The following is a 19,259-nucleotide window of genomic DNA, read 5'->3' on the forward strand; positions in this document are numbered from 1 at the left end:
TATGATGAAAATGTTGTTGGCTCTAGCTTACCCTGTTTGTTCTATGGTTGTCTTGTATGTGGCTCTTCTTTCTTGCGATGATCATCAATTTAATTGATGGGAGCAGATGGGCGAGGTTTCCGCGGTCAACAAGGAAATGGCGATTTCGCTGCTTAGCCATCTGGGCTGGACTTTATGTTTCTTTTCTTCATGGGTTTTCTTTAGGGCTACGACCCATGTATTGCTCTATGCCTTACTATTCTACTCTCATTTTGTTAGACTTTTATCTGGTTTCCGTTGGCATTGTGGTGTGCCCAGTTTGTAGGGGTTGTGTTAAAGACCCCAGGACTACTCTACATTACTATTTTGTGTGACGTGTCTTTTAATTTCGCTGAATAATTAAATGGGACGTTACATTTATGGTATCAGAGCGGTCATTCCTTAGGTCTGTGGACTTGGAAGTCCGCTTAGCTTTCTCTGTGCCTTCTGAGTGTTCTTAGTTAAATTCTTGCATTATTCGAGCCTAACCAAGTGATTTTCTGTGTGCCAGTGAACTATGGCACCTCCTCGTAGGACTTCGTAATCGTCCCAGGTTGACTTGCCCGATATCGCCAGGGCAATAGAGGCGATGGTGGCTGCCATGACGCAGCAAAGCACAACGATGATGCAGCATCATGAGGCAGCGATGCAGCGACAGGCGGCATCGCTTGAGCAACAACAGGCACGTGTGGCTGCCGAGGATGCACATAGGCAGCATATGGAGACCCTTCGCCAGTTGGAAGGAACAGGGCGACTGCCCCTGTGTTTGGCCTGAAGCCACGACCACCAATCAGGGAGTGGAGTCTGGAAGACTTCCTGAAACACCATCCTTTGAAGTTCAACGAGAAGACGAGCCCTGACACAACAGACCAGTGGCTGAAGGATCTGGAGAGGATCTTTGATGCAAAAACATGCCCAGCGGAGAACATGTTAGCTTTCACAGGATACATGCTCACTGGGGAGGCTGAGCACTGGTGGACCAGTACCAAATCCATAATGGAGGAGAGAGGTGATTCGTTGACGTTGGAGGCCTTTAGGGGGAAATTCCTCTCAGAATATTTCCCAGACATCATTCAATATGCCAAGGAGGTGGAATTCCTCACACTAACCTAGGGAGGGAAGACGGTGATTGACTATGCTGAGAAGTTCAAGCACCTAAGCCGCTTTTATACCTTGCCGCTCGATAAGGAGTGGAGATGCCGAAAATTCGAGAACGGCCTCAGGAGAGATATTCACTTGATAGTAACACCCTTATCCATTAAGGATTTTGCCGCTCTGGTGGAGAAGGCCAGGGTGATGGAGAAGATGAAGAATGAGGTAGAGGGTCAACGGCCCCAGCAGCCTCAGAGGATTAGTGGACCATCTAGGTCCAAGCCTAGACACGACGAGCGGAGGAGACCATATGACAGACGTCCCCATCAGCCTCAGGGGTCTAGGGGTCTTCCTCCCTAGTAGGGTCGAGTGCAGTGTTACATATGTGGGGGCCCACACCTGAGGAGCGCTTGCCCACGCATGGAGGGTTACCACAGATGCAACAACTTTGGCAAGGAGGGCCACTTTGGGAAGGATTGTCCCACTCTTGCTAGGGCAGCTGCACGCCTTCCAGTTTAGACTCCTCACCAGCACCAGTGGAGAGATAAAGGCAACAGGACTGAGGCGACGGGCAGAGTCTACGCCATGACCGAAGCAGAGGCGGCAGGTTCAGGTAACCTCGTAATGGGTTATTGTGTGATTTCTAGGATGAGATGCTGCGTGTTATATGATTCTGGAGTGACACACTCCTTTGTGTCAGATGCTTGTGTGAAAAAGTTGGGTCTGTCGGTGTGTAAGTTGCAGTGTGAACTTGTGGTATCTACTCCGACATCGGGTTTGGTCAGGACGTCGTCCTTGTGTGCTAGGTGTCCTGTGGTGGTGGAAAGACGCAAATATAGGGTGAATCTGATATGTCTACCTCTCCAAGAGTTGGAAGTGATCCTAGGGATGGATTCACTCTCTGCCAACTGCATTCTTATAGACTGTCGGGAGAAGAGGTTGTTGTTTCCCGATTCAGAGGAGCTCGAGTTGGTGTCTCCTCAAGGGGTGGTGAGGGAGATTCAGAGTGGCGCGTAATGCTTCATAATCTTCGCCCGTGTGGAAGTGGAGGAGAGAGAAGGACCATCAATTATACCTGTGGTGCATGAGTTTGAGGACGTGTTTCCGGATGAAGTACCTGGGTTACCTCCTAGTAAGAAGGTGGAGTTCTCTATTGACCTAGTACCGGGGATAGGTCCGGTATCGATGGCTCCATACCGCATGGCTCCGGCAGAGTTGGTGGAACTTAAGAAACAGATAGAGGAACTAATGGCGAAGCAGTTTATCCGACCCAGTACTTCACCATGGGGAGCACCAGTGTTGCTGGTAAAGAAGAAGGATGGGAGTTGACGCCTGTGTGTGGACTACAGGCAACTGAACAAGATGACGATCAAGAATAAGTATCCGCTCCCGAGAATTGATGACTTGATGGATCAGCTGCATGGGTCGTCAGTATTCTCGAAGATAGACCTGCGGTCGGGATACCATCAGATTTTGGTAAAGGCTGATGATGTGCAGAAGACGGCTTTCCGATTCCGGTACGGACACTATGAGTACGTGGTTATGCCTTTTGGTGTGACCAATGCTCTAACAGTGTTCATGGACTACATCAACCGAATTTTCAGACCCTTGTTAGATAAGTTTGTCGTAGTCTTCATAGACGACATCCTTATCTATTCTAAGACTCAGGAGGAGCATGCAGAACACCTGAGGTTGGTGCTTGGTGTTCTGAGAGATAAACAGTTGTATGCCAAGTTGTCCAAGTGCGAATTCTAGATGGATGAGGTTCAGTTTTTGGGGCATGTGATATCCGCCAAGGGGATTACAGTGGACCCAGGGAAGGTTGAGGCAGTGGTAAAGTGGGAAAATCCTAAGTCGGCCACAGAGATCAGGAGCTTTGTGGGGTTAGCGGGCTACTATAGGAGGTTCATAGAGGGATTCTCCAAAATAGTGGCACCCCTGACACTACTTACTCGGAAGGACCAACCCTTCATTTGGACAAATAAGTGCGAGGAAAGTTTCCAGGAATTGAAGAGAAGATTGACTAGCGCTCCGATACTAGTGATCCTGGATGTCGAGAAGCCGTTCGAGGTCTACTGTGACGCCTCGCACTTCGAACTTGGTTGCGTTTTGACAGAGGAGAAGAAGGTTGTGGCATATGCCTCGACACAACTCAAGGTGCATGAGAGGAACTACCCCACTCATGACTTGGAGTTGGCGGCGATAGTCTTTGCCTTGAAGATTTGGAGGCATTATCTTTATGGTGCTAAGTTTCATGTGTTCAGCGACCACAAAAGTTTAAAGTGCTTGTTTGACCAGAAGGAGCTGAACATGAGGTAGAGGAAGTGGATGGAGTTCCTGAAAGATTATAACTTCGAGCTCCTATATCATCCGGGGATGGTAAATGTGGTGGCAGATGCTTTGAGTAGGAAGACTGTACATACGGCACATCTCATGATAAAAGAGGTAGAGTTGCTGGAGAAGTTCAGCGACATGAGGCTACAGGTGGAGTTGGGGTTCGAGTCCATTAGGTGTAGTACCCTTACTACATCTAGTGACTTTTTGAGCTTAGTGAGAGAGAGGCAGTTATTAGATGCCAGTCTGAACAGAGTCAGAGAACAACTTGGGTCAGATGAGACTAGAGATTTCACTTTGGTTAATGATGATATCTTGAGGTTCCAGGACAGGATCTGTGTACCCAATGATGTTGAGGTAAAGAAGTTAATTCTTGAGGAAGGACATAAGAGTCGTCTTAGTTTGCATCCTGGCATGACTAAGATGTACCAAGATCTTAAGGAGACTTTCTGGTGGCAAGGGATGAAGAGGGATGTGGCTCAGTTCGTATCAGCATGTTTAACTTGTCAGAAGGCGAAGGTGGAGCACTAGAGGCCCGGTGGGAACCTACAGCCCTTAGAAATACCAGTGCGGAAATGGGACAACATCATCATGGATTTTGTAACCCATTTGCCACGGACTTTTAGAGGACATGACACCATTTAGGTGATAGTGGACCGGTTGACCAAGAGGGCCCACTTTTTGGCGATGAACTTGAGGATGTCTATGGCCAATTTAGCCCAGCTGTACATTAAGGAGGTCGTGAGGTTGCATGGAGTACCTTCGAGCATAGTTTTTGACAGAGACCCACGGTTTACATCCCGGTTCTAGCAAACCTTACAAGAGGCTTTGGGGACCAAGTTGACTATGAGCTCAGCTTATCACCCTCAAACCGACGGCCAGTCTAAGAGGATGATTCAGTCATTAGAGGATTTATTGAGGACTTGCATATTGGATCATCTGGGTGCTTGGGATGAGGTATTACCTTTTGATAGAGTTCACCTACAACAACAGTTTCCATGCGAGCATCGACATGGCGCCATACGAGGCTCTTTATGGTAGGAGGTGTAGGACTCGTCTCTGTTGGTATCAGGATGGGGAAGCGGTGTTGGTTGGACCAGAATTGTTAGAGCAGACCACTGAGAAAGTGAGAACGGTGAGGAACAGGATGCAGGCTTCTCAGAGTAGGCAGAAGGCCTATGCAAACCGTAAGAGGAGACCTCTGGAGTTCGCAGCTGGTGATCATGTATTCCTGAGGGTGACCTGAACCATGGCCGTGGGAAGGCTCTCCGCTCAAGGAAGCTTTCGCCCAAGTTCCTTGGCCCCTATCAGATCACGAGGAGGATTGGGCCGGTGGCTTACGAGATAGCCTTACCCCCGCAGTTGGCGAACCTTCATCCAGTGTTTCATGTCTCGCAGTTGAGGAAGTACGTGTTTGACCCAGCGCATGTGTTGGAAGCCGAGGATATACAGATCAGGAAAGACCTCACAATGGAAGTACCACTCGTCGCTCTAGAGGATAGCAAAGTTGAGGAGCACCGAGGAAAGGAAGTCCACCTGGTTATAGTCATCTGGGATCATAGAACGAGGACTTGACTTGGAAGTTCGAGGAGGATATGAGGAAATCACACCTACATCTTTTGCCCTGGTAAGCTTTCATTTTTGAGGTCGAAAAATTTTGTTGTTGGGGGGAATAGAAGGCCCAATTATTTCTGCCTATCTTATTGTAGAGGCTGCCCAATCTTTTGGTCCTAAATGGGATTGGCCCAATTCAATTTCTGACCTAAGATACCCTAAAACCCTAACTTGTAACTATTCTTCGTAAAACAGATCCCACACATCTCTTAGAGCAGTTGTCGTCATCCTTTGCTAGGGTTTGGAGTCGTCATAGCTTAGCAAGCTCAGCCTCATTCTTCCGTTCCGCTTAAGTCCCTCCCAACTCAAGCTCTATGCTCATTTTGATTCTTCCGTATGTTCTCAGTTAGAGCTTTCTAATGAGCTCGTTTTTGGAACTTGTCCCACTATTTTTAAGCTCGCGAAACTGTCACGTTAGGTATTGTCCCTCACTCTTCGAGTATCCAAGACTTAGCTAACGTTTCCAGGTACGGGAAGTTAGGGTTCGAGTTTAAGTTATGTTTTTATGCCTGTTGTTGAGCTTGCGAATTTTTGTATGGGTTAATCATTGTTCTTAGGACGTGAATTGCTTTGTGTGATTGGCTGGGGTTGAAAGATACATCTGCTGCAGGTGAGACCAGGGCGAGAACTTATAATCTCGCCCAGGCGAGTCGGACTCGCCTAAGCGAGTCTGGCGAAGTCTCGCCCAAATCCTTTTTTGCGGAAGGTCGCCCAGGCGACTAGCTCATTATTTTGAGCGAGCGAACCACTCGCCCAGGTGAGAGGGGTCTCGCCTAAGCGAGATCCCGCGTTGGTTCCTGTTTCCTTTTCGAGCCTTCGCCTAGGCGAAGGGGGCTCGCCTGAGCGAGACCCTTCAGCCTGAGCGAGGGATTGGGCTAGACAGTGCGTGGTTTGGTTGCTTGGTTATCCTTGGATGATTTGTAATTGTTTGAGTATGCTTGATATGTTGAGATATATATACATATATATATATATATATATATATATATATATATATATATATATATATATATAATGGATTGCCATGTATGTGTGACATAATTAATGAGTGAGTTGGAATTAATGGGACATGGTATTGATATGAGATGAGGCCCTATACTCATGAGGTGGTAATGACCGGTGGTATGGGTTCAACATGTGATACGAATGAGGTGTTATTTTTCAGAGGTTGACATGGAATTGTAACATTTGTGATAGTTTTAGGGTTCTATGAGTCAAGTGTTGACACAGTATTAATATTATTATACTGTAGTTAAATGAATGATTTCTTCAAATATTTGAAGGAGATAAAACTAATACATGATTTAAGCAAAAAATTTCGATTGGTATCAGAATAATATTTTTTTGTTTATTTAATGTTGCTGATTTGTTATTATTTTTAGAATTGAATAGATTTAATGGGTATTAAATGCTGTGGACTATTTTTATTTTTCGAAATGATGATATATATATATATATATATATATATATATATATTCTAAGCTGTGAATCGGAAAAGTTTCAGATTTATGTATCTTCTATTTCGGCGTATATTAGTAGAAGCATGATCCATTATATGTACATAATAAATATATAAATATATACGAATATGTTTCTATTATGGTTTATAGCATATATTTAATGTTAGGGATGATAACTATGTATACTGAAATGACTGGGAGTGAAATCCGTCAAATGTAACTATCAAATAATATTATAATATTATTTGGAAATTTTAGGAAGTTTCGATTATTTTTATTTTTTAATAATATGATTACTAATGGTGATTAAATTAATAAATAAAATTATGTATAAATTATATATATATATATATATATATATATATATATATATATATATTACAATAACTAATTATTTAATTTATTAACTAATTATACAATTGTATAAATATTTATATATAGATACTAATAATATGATTTTATACGATCAAATTCATGTTTTAAAATATTAATTTAATTTTGTACAGTTTTAAAATATTTTGTATTTTGTATAAAATGCATTATAGAAATTTCATTTTTTAGAACGAAAAATTTATTTGTTAAGAGAATATGAGATCCAAAAAATTATAATAATTATAAAAGTAAATAAATGAGATTAAATAAATATTTAAAGTAAAAGACAAAATGGTTTAAAATTTTTTAATTAAAAATATATTAGATATATGTCGTTAAATATTATGAGATATTGTTACAAGATGTTAAATATTTTTAAGTGACCATTAATTATTTAAAAATATTTATTTAGAAAGTTATTATAAGAAATGTAATGGTTTATTATTTTAAAAGATTTATTTTATTTAAATGATGTTTTAGAATATGAAAATAAGAGATTATTTTGAAGGATATATAAAGTAATTATTGCACTATAAATGAGTTATAAATGATGATTATTTGTTAAATGGATTTATTGAAAAATATATTGTTACGTGGGTGAATATGGTTATATACATGAGATTAAGAAGTTTTCCTAAGAAACAGAAAAAGAAAGGTAGGAAAATATGTATATGATATTTTAGAGTTATTAGAAAGACAACATAAATGCAACCTCTGGTGTAAGGCCCAATTATTTCTGCCCATCTTATTGTAGAGGCTGCCCAATCTTTTGGGCCTAAATGGGGTTGACCCAATTCAATTTCTAACCTAAGATACCCCAAAATTCTAACTTATAAATACTCTTCGTAAAACAGATCCCACACATCTCTTAGAGTAGCTGCCGTCATCCTCTGCTAGGGTTTGGAGTCATCATAGCTTAGCAAGCTCAGCCTCATTCTTCCCTTCCGTGTAAGTCCCTCCCAACTCAAGCTCTATGTTCATTTTTATTCTTTCGTATGTTCTCAGTTAGAGCTTTCTAATGAGCTCATTTTTGGAACTTGTCCCACTGTTTTTAAGCTCGCGAAACTATCCCATGAGCTATCGTCCCTCATTGTTCGAGTATCAAAGCCTTAGTTAACGTTTCCAGGTACGGGAAGTTAGAGTTCGAGTTTAAGTTATGTTTTTATGCCTATTCTTTAGCTTGCGAATTGTTTGTATGGGTTAATCATTGTTCTTGGGACGTGAAGTGCTTTGTGTGATTGGCTGGGGTTGAAAGATACATCTGCTGCAGGTGAGACCAGGGCGAGAACTGATAATCTCGCCGAGGCGAGTCGGACTCGCCTAAGCGAGTCTGGCGGAGGCTCGCCCAGGCGACCAACTCATTATTTTGAGCGAGCAAACCATTCGTCCAAGCGAGAGGGGTCTCGCCTAAGCGAGATCCCGCGTTGGTTCCTGTTTCCTTTTCGAGCCCTCGCCTAGGCAAAGGGGGCTCGCCTGAGCGAGACTGTCTCACCTGAGCGAGACCCTTCAGCTTGAGCAAGGGATTGGGCGAGACAGTGCGTGGTTTGGTTGCTTGTTTGTCCTTGGATGATTTGTAATTGTTTGGGTATGCTTGATATGTTGATATATATATATATATATATATATATATATATATATATATATATATATATATATATATATATATATATATATAATGGATTGCCATGTATGTGTGACATAATTCATGAATGGAATGATGGATATCGTGGAAGCCTGGCATGTGAAATTAATGAGTGATTTGGAATTAATGGGACATGGTATTGATATAGGATGAGGCCTGATAGAGGTCGTACCCCACCAAATTAAATCATATTAAATGCAGTATGTGAAAGTGAACCAAGTCGTCTCCAACGACCAATATTTTCATTCAAAGCTTTAATTTGATACGATCCTATCCAAGAAAGAGTATGATCGTTTCTGAATTTGAATCCTCAAGAGGCACGACACGAATAAATCAGAGAAGAACGCAGAATAAGACAGAGATGGAGGACGCCACAATCTAGCAGATTCATAAGTCAAGTGAAGATTCGCCACAAAGATGTTAATCTTTGATAAAAACCAGAGGCCTAAGCCAAGAACAAAGAAAACCCTCTCTTTAATGAAAATCAAATTCAATATATGACTAAAAGTGTCTACAATAGTTTTTGATACCTCTATATATAGGTACATGAGTTTAAGAAAACCTAAGAACCCTACAAGAAGGCCCAAACCAAAACATAAACTAATTTATAAAAGAAAGCCCAAAGCCCAAAAACATAACTTATTTTCTAAAAGAAAACAAAAAAGTTTAAAAATATAAATTAATTTCCTAATAATTATCCTTCAAGAGTGCTCAAAGCCATGATCTTCATATCCTTTGAATTTGCACTTGTAGTTGCTTGTAGTATCAAGAGTCTTGAATAAATGTGATTTTCAATCTCTTACTCCTTGCCCTTGTCATAGGTCCTTTGAATTGTAAATGCTCATCTTTAAGTTCTTCTTGTATGGAATGTTGGGATAGTGCTCTATCATTCTCTCCTTCTTAAAGAGAATTTGTCCTCAAATTTGTCTCACTTGAAGATTCTTTATCATTCTCTCCTGTTTGGAGAGAATTCGGCCCGAATTCTAGAAGTTCCTATGCACAAACACAAACATAAATCAAAGACACAAATCGAAAATAAAATAATAGAAATTCTACTAAAATGAAATTTGGATCCTGAAAGAGGTCAATCTCTTATTATAAAAGATTTAGAGTTGTACCTCCAGGGTCAAATACCCACCTACACCAATCATCAAACAATTTTAAATTAAAGATAAAATGCTCAAAGAAAAGAAAAGGAATATTGCTCAAACAAACAACCCAATTATAGGTATGACTTTGGTCACCCGTAGGTTTGTTAGAAATGGGTAAACAAGCTAACTCATGAGCGTATATTTCTAAGCTTGTGTCTTTTTTTATCATCATTTCGTCTTCCCATTGTTGATCTCCTTGTTGCTTGATGAATAGCTCTTCCCTAAGTATCCTTTCGTCTTTCCATTGTTGATGTCATTGCTCTTTGATGAATAAATCGTCCATAGGCAATAAAACAATAAGAGGAAAGTTAGTACATTTTTTCATTGACAATTCATAATGCTCTCTTATTTCTTTTTCTCTCTTTTCTTCCTTCTCTCTTTTTCTACTCTCTTCTTTCTTTACTTTTTCTCGCTCTTCTTTCTCTTTTCTCTCTCCTTCTTCTTTCTCCTCTCTCTCGCTCTCTTCTTTTTCTCTCTTTTCTTCCTTCTCTTTTCTTCCTTCTCTCTTTTCCTACTCTCTTCTTTCTTTACTTTTTCTCGCTCTTTGTTCTCTTTTCTCTCTCCTTCTTCTTTCTCCTCTCTCTCGCTCTTTTCTTTCCCTACTTTTCCTCTCTTTTCTTTCTCATCTCTTTCTATCTTTTCCTTTGCTTCATTTTCTATAAGTGTTTCCTTCTCATGGACTCTTTTTAGCTTTCGCTCTTGCCTTCTTTTCAATACATCTAATTTTTGCATTGTCCTTTCTTCCTCCTCTCTCAAGTATGAAATGTAGTTCTTGAGGTCTTCATGAGTCATGGGACTTGCATCCCCATTAGGACATTGATGAGTTTCATGCCCATAGCCTTCACATTTGGAACATCTTAGTGTACTTGTCTTTGACAATGATTTTCTATCAGTATTGTGCTTCCGTTTAATACTAGCAATCTTGCCCATTAGCTTTATAATTCTGGACTCCAAGGAATTAACGTATGCTACCAATACCTCATAAACACTAGGTGTATCTCTACATGCCAGTCTCTTGGTACGTTCACGTCCTTGAACCAAATGATCTTGGTTAGGAGTAGGATAATTTAAACCATATATTAAACCAGTTCTAGAAGGATGCCTCTATGGAAACATTTTTCATTACTCAATATTTGCTAATTCCTGCAAGAAAATGTTAGTATAATAAAATATATTTAGGACCTCACCACTCCGCTAAGTGTTTCACTCAATTTTCCACTCGTGTATCACACATATAGGCTTTTTCTTGAATGTACTCTCTTGCCTTTTACCACTCAAATTCCCTTTAGTGTTTGGCGAAGAACTCTAGTAGCTTAAGGAAAGAGTGAACAAACAATGTGAAGAAAGTTGCGAGATCTAAATCTTGACTTAAGAGGACAAATAACATTCAAAACACTAGACAAAACTTCAAGGAATTGTAAAGACACAAAACAAGAAAATTAAAATTAGAAAATAATAGGACTACCAAAGAGATTTAAATGAGACAACACGGAGACTCTAAGAGAAAGACTGATTGGAAGCAAATATCAATAAACCACAAATAAAATTGCAATAAAAGTTGTGTTGAACTCCCCCCCCCTTTTGTTTTTTTGGATCCTTCTTTTTCTACTTTTTTTTCCAATATATATTTGTTTCCTTTTGACTTGATCCACAATATTTTTTTTTGTTGTATTTATATATTTTTTTTTGCAGTTCAACACAAAGAAGCGCCTGTAAAACCCTACATGGCAAAGAAAAGAACGAACCTCTCGCACAGAAGATGGGTAAGGCAATTGTGAAATAATTGAGATCTTGGCAGGGTCAACTTCAATGCCCTTTTTTGAAATTATGTGCCCCAATACTATGCCTTGTTCTACCAGGAAATGACATTTCTCAAAATTGAGAACAAGGTTAGATTGGATGCACCTGTTTAAAACTCTGTCCAAACTATCCAAACATGCATCAAATGAGGACCCATATACAGTAAAGTCGTCCATAAACACCTCTATGCATTTTTCAAGAAAATCACTAAAAATGCTAAGCATACACCGCTGGAATATGCCAAGGGCATTGCATAGGCCAAACGGCATCCTCCTATAGGCAAAAGCCAAAGGGGCAGGTGAATGTGGTTTTCTCTTGGTCCTCAGGTGCAATGTGAATTTGAAAATAACCAGAAAACCCATCAAGAAAGCAATAGTGGGACTTACCTGCCAAGCGCTCAAGCATCTGATCAATAAAAGGCAGGGGGAAGTGGTCTTTTCTGGTTTCTTGATTTAGCCTTCTGTAGTCAATGCAAACTCTCCAACTGTTTTGCACTCTTATTGGAATCATCTCCTCTTTTTCATTCTTGACTATAGTGAGGCTTGTCTTCTTTGGAACAACATGGATGGGGCTGACCCACTGACTGTCAGAAATGGGGTAGATGATCCCAGCTTGTAGAACCTTGATCACCTCCTTCTTTACAACATCCGAGATGAGAAGGTTGAGCCGCTTCTGTGGCTGTCTCACTGGCTTTGCTCCATCTTCCAACAGTATCCTGTGCATGCATGTTGATGGGCTAATACCAGGGATGTCAGCCAATGTCCATCCAATTGCCTTCTTATGCTTTTTAAGAACGTGCAACAACCTCTACTCTTGTTCAGCAGTGAGGGAGGTGGAAATGATGACAGGCAGTTTGTCCTCCTCCTCTAAGTAGACATACTTGAGGTTGTTTGGCAGTGGTTTCAACTCTGGAGTACTGGATGCTTGCTGAATATCAGGAACCAGAGGGGAGGGAGAAATGGGTTCCACAGCCTGTACCTGAGCATAACAATCAGATGCATATGTACTTCCTGCAACATGGTTAGTGCAACCTGATTGTATAACATCAAAGTCAATAGGTACAACATCTAGAGAGTCAAACTCAGTAGATTCAACATTATCCACATCATATTCAGCATCATCAGAATTAGAATCAAGAACATCAATGCATGCAAATTCAGATAACTCAGACACAGATGAATGTTTTAATGCATGCAGAGAGTGGAAATCAGAAATCAATCCATCAACAGCATCATCAATAATATCCACGTGAAAAACAGAATGACCCTCAGAAGGATATTTCATGGCATCCGGGATGTTAAATCGCACAACAATATCATCAAACTCCATGGACAAAGTACCTGCATGCACATCAATTTTGGTTCGTGCAGTTTTAAAAAATGGTCTGCCTAAAATGATTGGTGCAAACCATGTGAAAATCCCTCTTCCATATCAAGAATGTGAAAAATCAGCAGGGAAAATCAATTCACCAACACGAACCAAAACATCATCAACCAAACCTGCGGGGTGGGCAACACTTCTATTTGCCAACTGAATCACCACACCCGTAGGTTGCAGGGGTCCAAGAGAAAGAGATTTAAAAATAGACAGAGGCATTACATTTATTGAAGCACCAAGATCAAGCATTGCATTTTCAAATTTATTGTTACCTATGATGCAGGGTACACAAAATGTACCTGGGTCCTTGCACTTCTCAAGAATCTGAGGAATAGATTTACCTATCAATGCTGACACATTTCTGCCCATGCTGATCTTTTCGTTTCCCTTTAGCCTCCTCTTATGCGTGCATAGCTCCTTCAAGAAATTTGCATATCTGGGAATCTGTTTAATGGCATCCAACAGAGGTATGTTCACCTCCACCTTCTTGAATGTTTCTAAGATCTCCTTGTCAACCTCTTCCATCTTTTTGCTTGGAATGGCTCTTGGAGGGAAAGGAAGAGGTATGGAAGGTGCAGCAGTAGAGGTGGAAGGCGTAGAAGTCACACCAGATGTGGAAGGACCAGTTGCATGAGCATCACACTTTCTCTGAAGTGTGGCAGGGTCGACTTCCTTTGAAGGTGTAGGCTTAGAAGTGGGAATTTCAATGTTCTTCCAGATCTCAACGTAATGGCACTCACATTCCTCGGATTTTCCACCGTTTGTGATGGAAGCTTGTCAGAATTCTAAGCTTGTGCCTGGTTTAGCTGAGTGGCCATCTGCCCCATTTGATTTGTCAAACTCTGGATTGAGGCCCTAGTCTTCTGCTGGAATTGCATATTTTGAAGGGTCATCATCCTGACTAACTCCTCCAATGAAGTAGAAGAAGAAGGTGCAGGTGTTGCAGTAGGAGCTGGTGTGGGTACAAGTGGAACATGAGCAGGTTGTGGTGCAGGTGCAACTCTTTGTTGTGGAGGTGGTTACACATTTTGAAATTGTTGGGGCTGTTGGTTACCCTGGTTTCCCCATCTCAAATTAGGGTGATTCCTCCATCCTGGATTATATCTGTTTGTTGACAAATCATGGTTCTGTTGTTGATGTTGGGGCCTATTGTTGTTGAAAATTTTTGCTGCATAGGCCTGAGGGGTATCCACTGGTGTAGAAGAACCAGCAGCAACCTATTGTTGCAATGCTAGGGCAAGATGTTTGTAAAATGATCAACAGATGTACAAAGGCCACAAACTCTTGCAGCTGGAGCTCTCTGATTGGAAGCAAGTTGGTTGACCAGTGTGGTAAGAGCATCAATCTTACTTTCCAACTTCTTCGTGTACTCGGCTGCTCCTACATCATGAACACCTCTAACAACTATGGCATCACTCCTTGTGCCAAATTGTTAAGAATTTGAAGCCATGTTCTCTATTAGTTGCCTAGCTGCAGCTGGGGTTATGTTACCAAGGGCACCACCACTTACGGCATCAATCATATTTCGATCCATGTGGTGCAGACCTTTATAAAAATACTACAGAAGGAGATGTTCAGAGATCTGATGGTGTGGGCAGCTTGAACAGAGATTCTTGAACCTCTCCCAGTACTCATAAAGGGTCTCCCCAGATTGCTGCTTGATGCCAGAAATCTCCTTCCTTATGGCTGTTGTCCTTGAAGCAGGGAAGAACTTGGCAAGGAATAATCTCTTCAGGTCATCCCAGCTTGTGATGGACCTGGGTGCTAAGTAGTACAACCAGTCTTTCACATTACCCTCCAAAGAATGAGGGAAAGCCTTCAAGTATACATGGTCCTCTTGGACATCTGCAGGCTTCATGGTGGAACAGACGACATGAAACTACTTCAAGTGTTTGCACGGGTCCTCACCTGCAAGACCATGAAACTTTGGCAACAAGTGTATTAAACCAGTTTTCAGCACATATGGAACCTCCTCCTCAGGGTATTGAATGCATAAACTATCATAAGTGAACTCTGGTGCAGTGAGCTCACTCATGGTTCTCTCATGAGGTGGAGGAGGTTGAGCCATATTATCAGTATGAAAATCAAAATGCTTAGAATAAATAGTATGCTCAAAATGCAAAGAATGAGGAGTGTCAGGAATGTGATGAGAATCATAAGAGTCAGGAAAAGTCATTGAATATTCAGCATGCAAAGATGGATTCCTAAGATGCCTACTTCCTCTGTAGAATTTCCTATCAATCTCAGGGTCAAATGGTTGTAATTCACTTGGTTTTCCCTAGTCATGCACCAAAAAACATGAATTCTAGTGATATTGGCATAACATAGGGTATAACTACAAGTATACCCAAACGACCTCCAAATGACTTGAAAATTGGTAGGATATTCCTTTGAGTGGTCAAACAGAAGCACAAAAAAAATCAGATCAAAACTCAAAGCAAAGTATTTTTAATAATTTTTCAAAAGTGGAAAAAATGAAGAAAAATCACAAAAAAAGATTGCTGAAATGTAGAAAATGGCATTTTCTGGAGAATCTGAGTTTGATAAATGGTAAAGCCGGTTCCAACAAGGTGGAAATCAAATTCCACCCCAAATGCATATAAAATAGTAGTGATTCTGATAACCAGAGCAAAAGTTATGGTTCTCTGAAGTTTCACTAAAAATTAGTCCAAATTTTTTTTGAATCTCTTAACTCAGACCATACCAACTGCTCCAGCTATTTTTCCTATCAAGTTCAATGTCTAAGAAGTGGGGGGGGGGAATTTTCAAGACAAAACAAGCACTGTAGCTACCAGAACAAAAATCCAAAAGTTAAATGCCAGATTCGGACACTATTCATACACTATTCACTACTACAAATGACACTATTCATGCGCGTCGCGACACTATTCACTACACTACACAGAAACACACAAGAATGGAAATAGGCACTGAACTTAACACAACATTAACATCACAATGAACATATACCAACTCAACCACACTTGAATTACACACACCAAAACACAGAACACAAACACATTGAAAATTTTACTTTGAACGAAACGATTGGTCCCCGACAACAGCGCCAAATTTGATAGAGGTCGTACCCCACCAAATTAAAACATATTAAATGCAGTATGTGAAAGTGAACCAAGTCGTCTCCCAACGACCAATATTTTCATTCAAAACTTCAATTTCCAGACGAACACAACAATACAGCACAAAGGGGGGGTTGGCAACAAATTCAGAATTCTAATCAACATATTAAATTGAATGCAAAGAGTGATTAAAACCGTATTGACATCCTTGATTCAAACACAAATTCACTTATCATAGGCCACCAAATTAACACCTCTGCCTTCTCTCAATCTACTAGATAATAATCTACTAAGCGAAAATTACAATCTAGCTTCATTATGCAATTAAGCAAAGCACACATCCTTAAATTCGTGACAGCCAAGTTACATAAATTAAGCATGAACATAACTTAACCAAAACACATGCAATTACTCTATAAATTAAGCACAAACATATTCATCACAATGCATTCCCGAATTAGAACAAAGAGATATGGCAGATTTCACAAGTAAGCACAACCTCAAAGCTTCATTGCATTTTTTATCAAGGAGTCAATACACGAAATTAGCTAGACATGAAAATGAGCAATTATACACCATAATTCTGGAATCACAAAAACAGAATCAAAAACCCCTAACTTATGAAATCTGAAAAACGCAAATTAAGAGCAAAAAGAGAGATTTCAAAGCTTCAATGGAATGCAAAACGGTGCTATCATATATAAATGCAAAAACCCCATTAATGGGTGTTGTTCCAAGTGTATAAAACCCACAAAATGAACTGCCCAAGCAAGAAAATGAATTCAAAACGTAAAACCCTCAATGGGTGCTGTCAAATATGCATAAAAATGGTAAAAATGAGCCAAAAACGTGAAAAACCACAAGGGACACGTCCATGGAAGCTTGGAGAACGAAAATGGAGGTTTTGAAGAGAGGTTGAAGATGATGGAGCGGCTGGTCTTCCCCATGCAGACCCCTACCACTCAGAATTACGAAACTGCCATTATGAGCTACAAATTACAAAAATGCTACTCTGGGCCTCAAATGTTGACCCATTGACTTTGCTGACGTGGAAATGACATGAAAATGATGTGGAAATGATGTGGCGACTCTCTTCAACTAAATATTGACGTCCAAGCTCCAAAATTGCTTCACCCAAATACCTAAAAATAATTAAAAACAAAAATTAGGCCAAATAATGTGAAATTAGTCCAAATTCGGAACAGTGGCCCAATAAAGCCCAACAGATGAAAAACACTCTAAAGATGAACAATTAAGAACTAATCAACTGTCTAATGGGTACACAAAGGCTAGTGGAATGGAAGATAATAATGACCCATCAAGGCCCTATACTCATAGGGTGGTAATGACTAATGGTATGGGTTCAACATGTGATACAAATGAGGTGTTATTTTTCAGAGGTTGACATGGAATTGTAACATTTGTGATAGTTTTAGGGTTTTATGAGTCAAGTGTTAACACATATTAATATTATTATACTGTAGTTATATGAATGAGTTCTTCAAATATTTGAAGGAGATAAAACTAATACATGATTTAACCAAAAAATTTCGATTGGTATCAGAATATATTTTTATTTATTTATTTAATGTTGCTGATTTGTTATTATTTTTGGAATTGAATAGATTTAATGGGTATTAAATGCTGTCGACTGTTTTTATTTTTCGAAATGTTGATATATATATATATATATATATATATATATATATATATATATATATATATGCTGTGATATATGTATATATATATATATATATATATATATATATATATATATATATATATTCTAAGCTGTGAATCGGAAAAGTTTCAGATTTATGTATCTTCTATTTCGGCGTATATTAGTAGAAGCATGATCCATTAAATGTACATAATAAAATATAAATATATACGAATATGTTTTTGTTATGTTTTATAGCATATATTTAATGTTAGGGATGATAACTATATATACTGAAATGATTGGGAGTGAAATCCATCATGTAACTATCAAATAATATTATAATATTATTTGGAAATTTTAGGAAGTTTCGATTATTTTTATTTTTCATTCATAATATTATTATTAATAATATGATTACTAATGGTGATTAAATTAATAAATAAAATTATGTATAAATTATATATATATATATATATATATATATATATATTACAATAACTAATTATTTAATTTAATAACTTATTATACAATTGTATAAATATTTATATATAGATACTAATAATATGATTTTATACGATCAAATTCATGTTTTAAAATATTAATTTAATTTTGTACAGTTTTAAAATATTTTGTATTTTGTATAAAATGCATTCTAGAAATTTCATTTTTTAGTACGAAAAATTTATTTGTTAAGAGAATTGGAGATCCAAAATATTATAATAATTATAAAAATAAATAATGAGATTAAATAAATATTTAAAGTAAAAGAAAAATGGTTTAAAATTTATTTAATTAAAAATATATTAGATATATGTCGCTAAATATTATGAGATATTGTTAAAAGATGTTAAATATTTTTAAGTGACAATTAATTATTTAAAAATATTTATTTAGAAAGTTATTATAAGAAATGTAATGGTTTATTATTTTAAAAGATTTATTTTATTTAAATGATGTTTTAGAATATGAAAGATAAGAGATTATTTTGAAGGATATATAAAGTAATTATTGCACTATAAATGAGTTATAAATGATGATTATTTGTTAAATGGATTTATTGAAAAGATATATTGTTACGTGGGTGAATATCGAATATGGTTATATACATGAGATTTAAAAAGATTTCCTAAGAAATAGAAAAAGAAAGGTAGGAAAATATGTATATGATATTTTAGAGTTATTAGAAAGACAACAAAAATGCACACCTCTGGTCTTTGCAGCTGTCACCACCTAAATTCGTCCAGGTTATTAAATAATTATTTCCAAAATATCCAAAAAAAATAAGTGGTAATAAATTGTCTTAAAAAATAATAAAATTGATTAAAAAGTTTTTCTTTACATTTTTATTTTATTTTATTATTTTGTTATTTTTTATTTTATTTTTAGATAATAATAAAAAAAAGAGATTTTGTTTTCAAATTAAAGATTGAATTAAAATAAATTCATTTTATTTTACGTTTTCTTTATTTAATTAATTGAAATTTAAAAATTAAAAAAAAGGGGAAAACGGTTTTGATTAATGGGAGGGAACAGTTGATGTTTTGATAGCAGTAACTTCCATCAGTTTTTAAAGAACACGTTAATATAGAGGGAGGAAATGCCATTTTGAGGGGAGAAAAGGAGAAGATTCCCTGTAATATGATCTTCTCACAATTT

At 38.3% G+C, this 19,259-nt stretch overlaps 1 protein-coding gene and 1 non-coding gene across 2 annotated transcripts; both read left to right on the forward strand.

Annotated features, from left to right (window-relative positions):
* The first annotated feature begins 1,695 nt into the window (after positions 1 to 1,695).
* Positions 1,696 to 2,127, forward strand: LOC114172711. Its single transcript, XM_028057041.1, has one exon. It carries the CDS (start codon positions 1,696 to 1,698, stop codon positions 2,125 to 2,127), a length of 432 nt encoding a protein of 143 aa, XP_027912842.1.
* A 12,313-nt stretch (positions 2,128 to 14,440) lies between these two features.
* On the forward strand, positions 14,441 to 14,547 carry LOC114172718. The gene has a single exon (XR_003602236.1). It is a non-coding gene; the product is annotated as a small nucleolar RNA R71 (small nucleolar RNA).
* Positions 14,548 to 19,259: the final 4,712 nt, after the last annotated feature.

This window comes from Vigna unguiculata, unplaced genomic scaffold (genome assembly GCF_004118075.2).
Source record: "Vigna unguiculata cultivar IT97K-499-35 unplaced genomic scaffold, ASM411807v1 contig_689, whole genome shotgun sequence".
Classification (NCBI taxonomy): Eukaryota; Viridiplantae; Streptophyta; class Magnoliopsida; order Fabales; family Fabaceae; genus Vigna; species Vigna unguiculata.

Excerpts from the sequence above, each read along its gene's own strand:
- LOC114172711 (XM_028057041.1), top strand. The coding sequence starts at position 1,696 with ATGACCGAAGCAGAGGCGGCAGGTTCAGGTAACCTCGTAATGGGTTAT.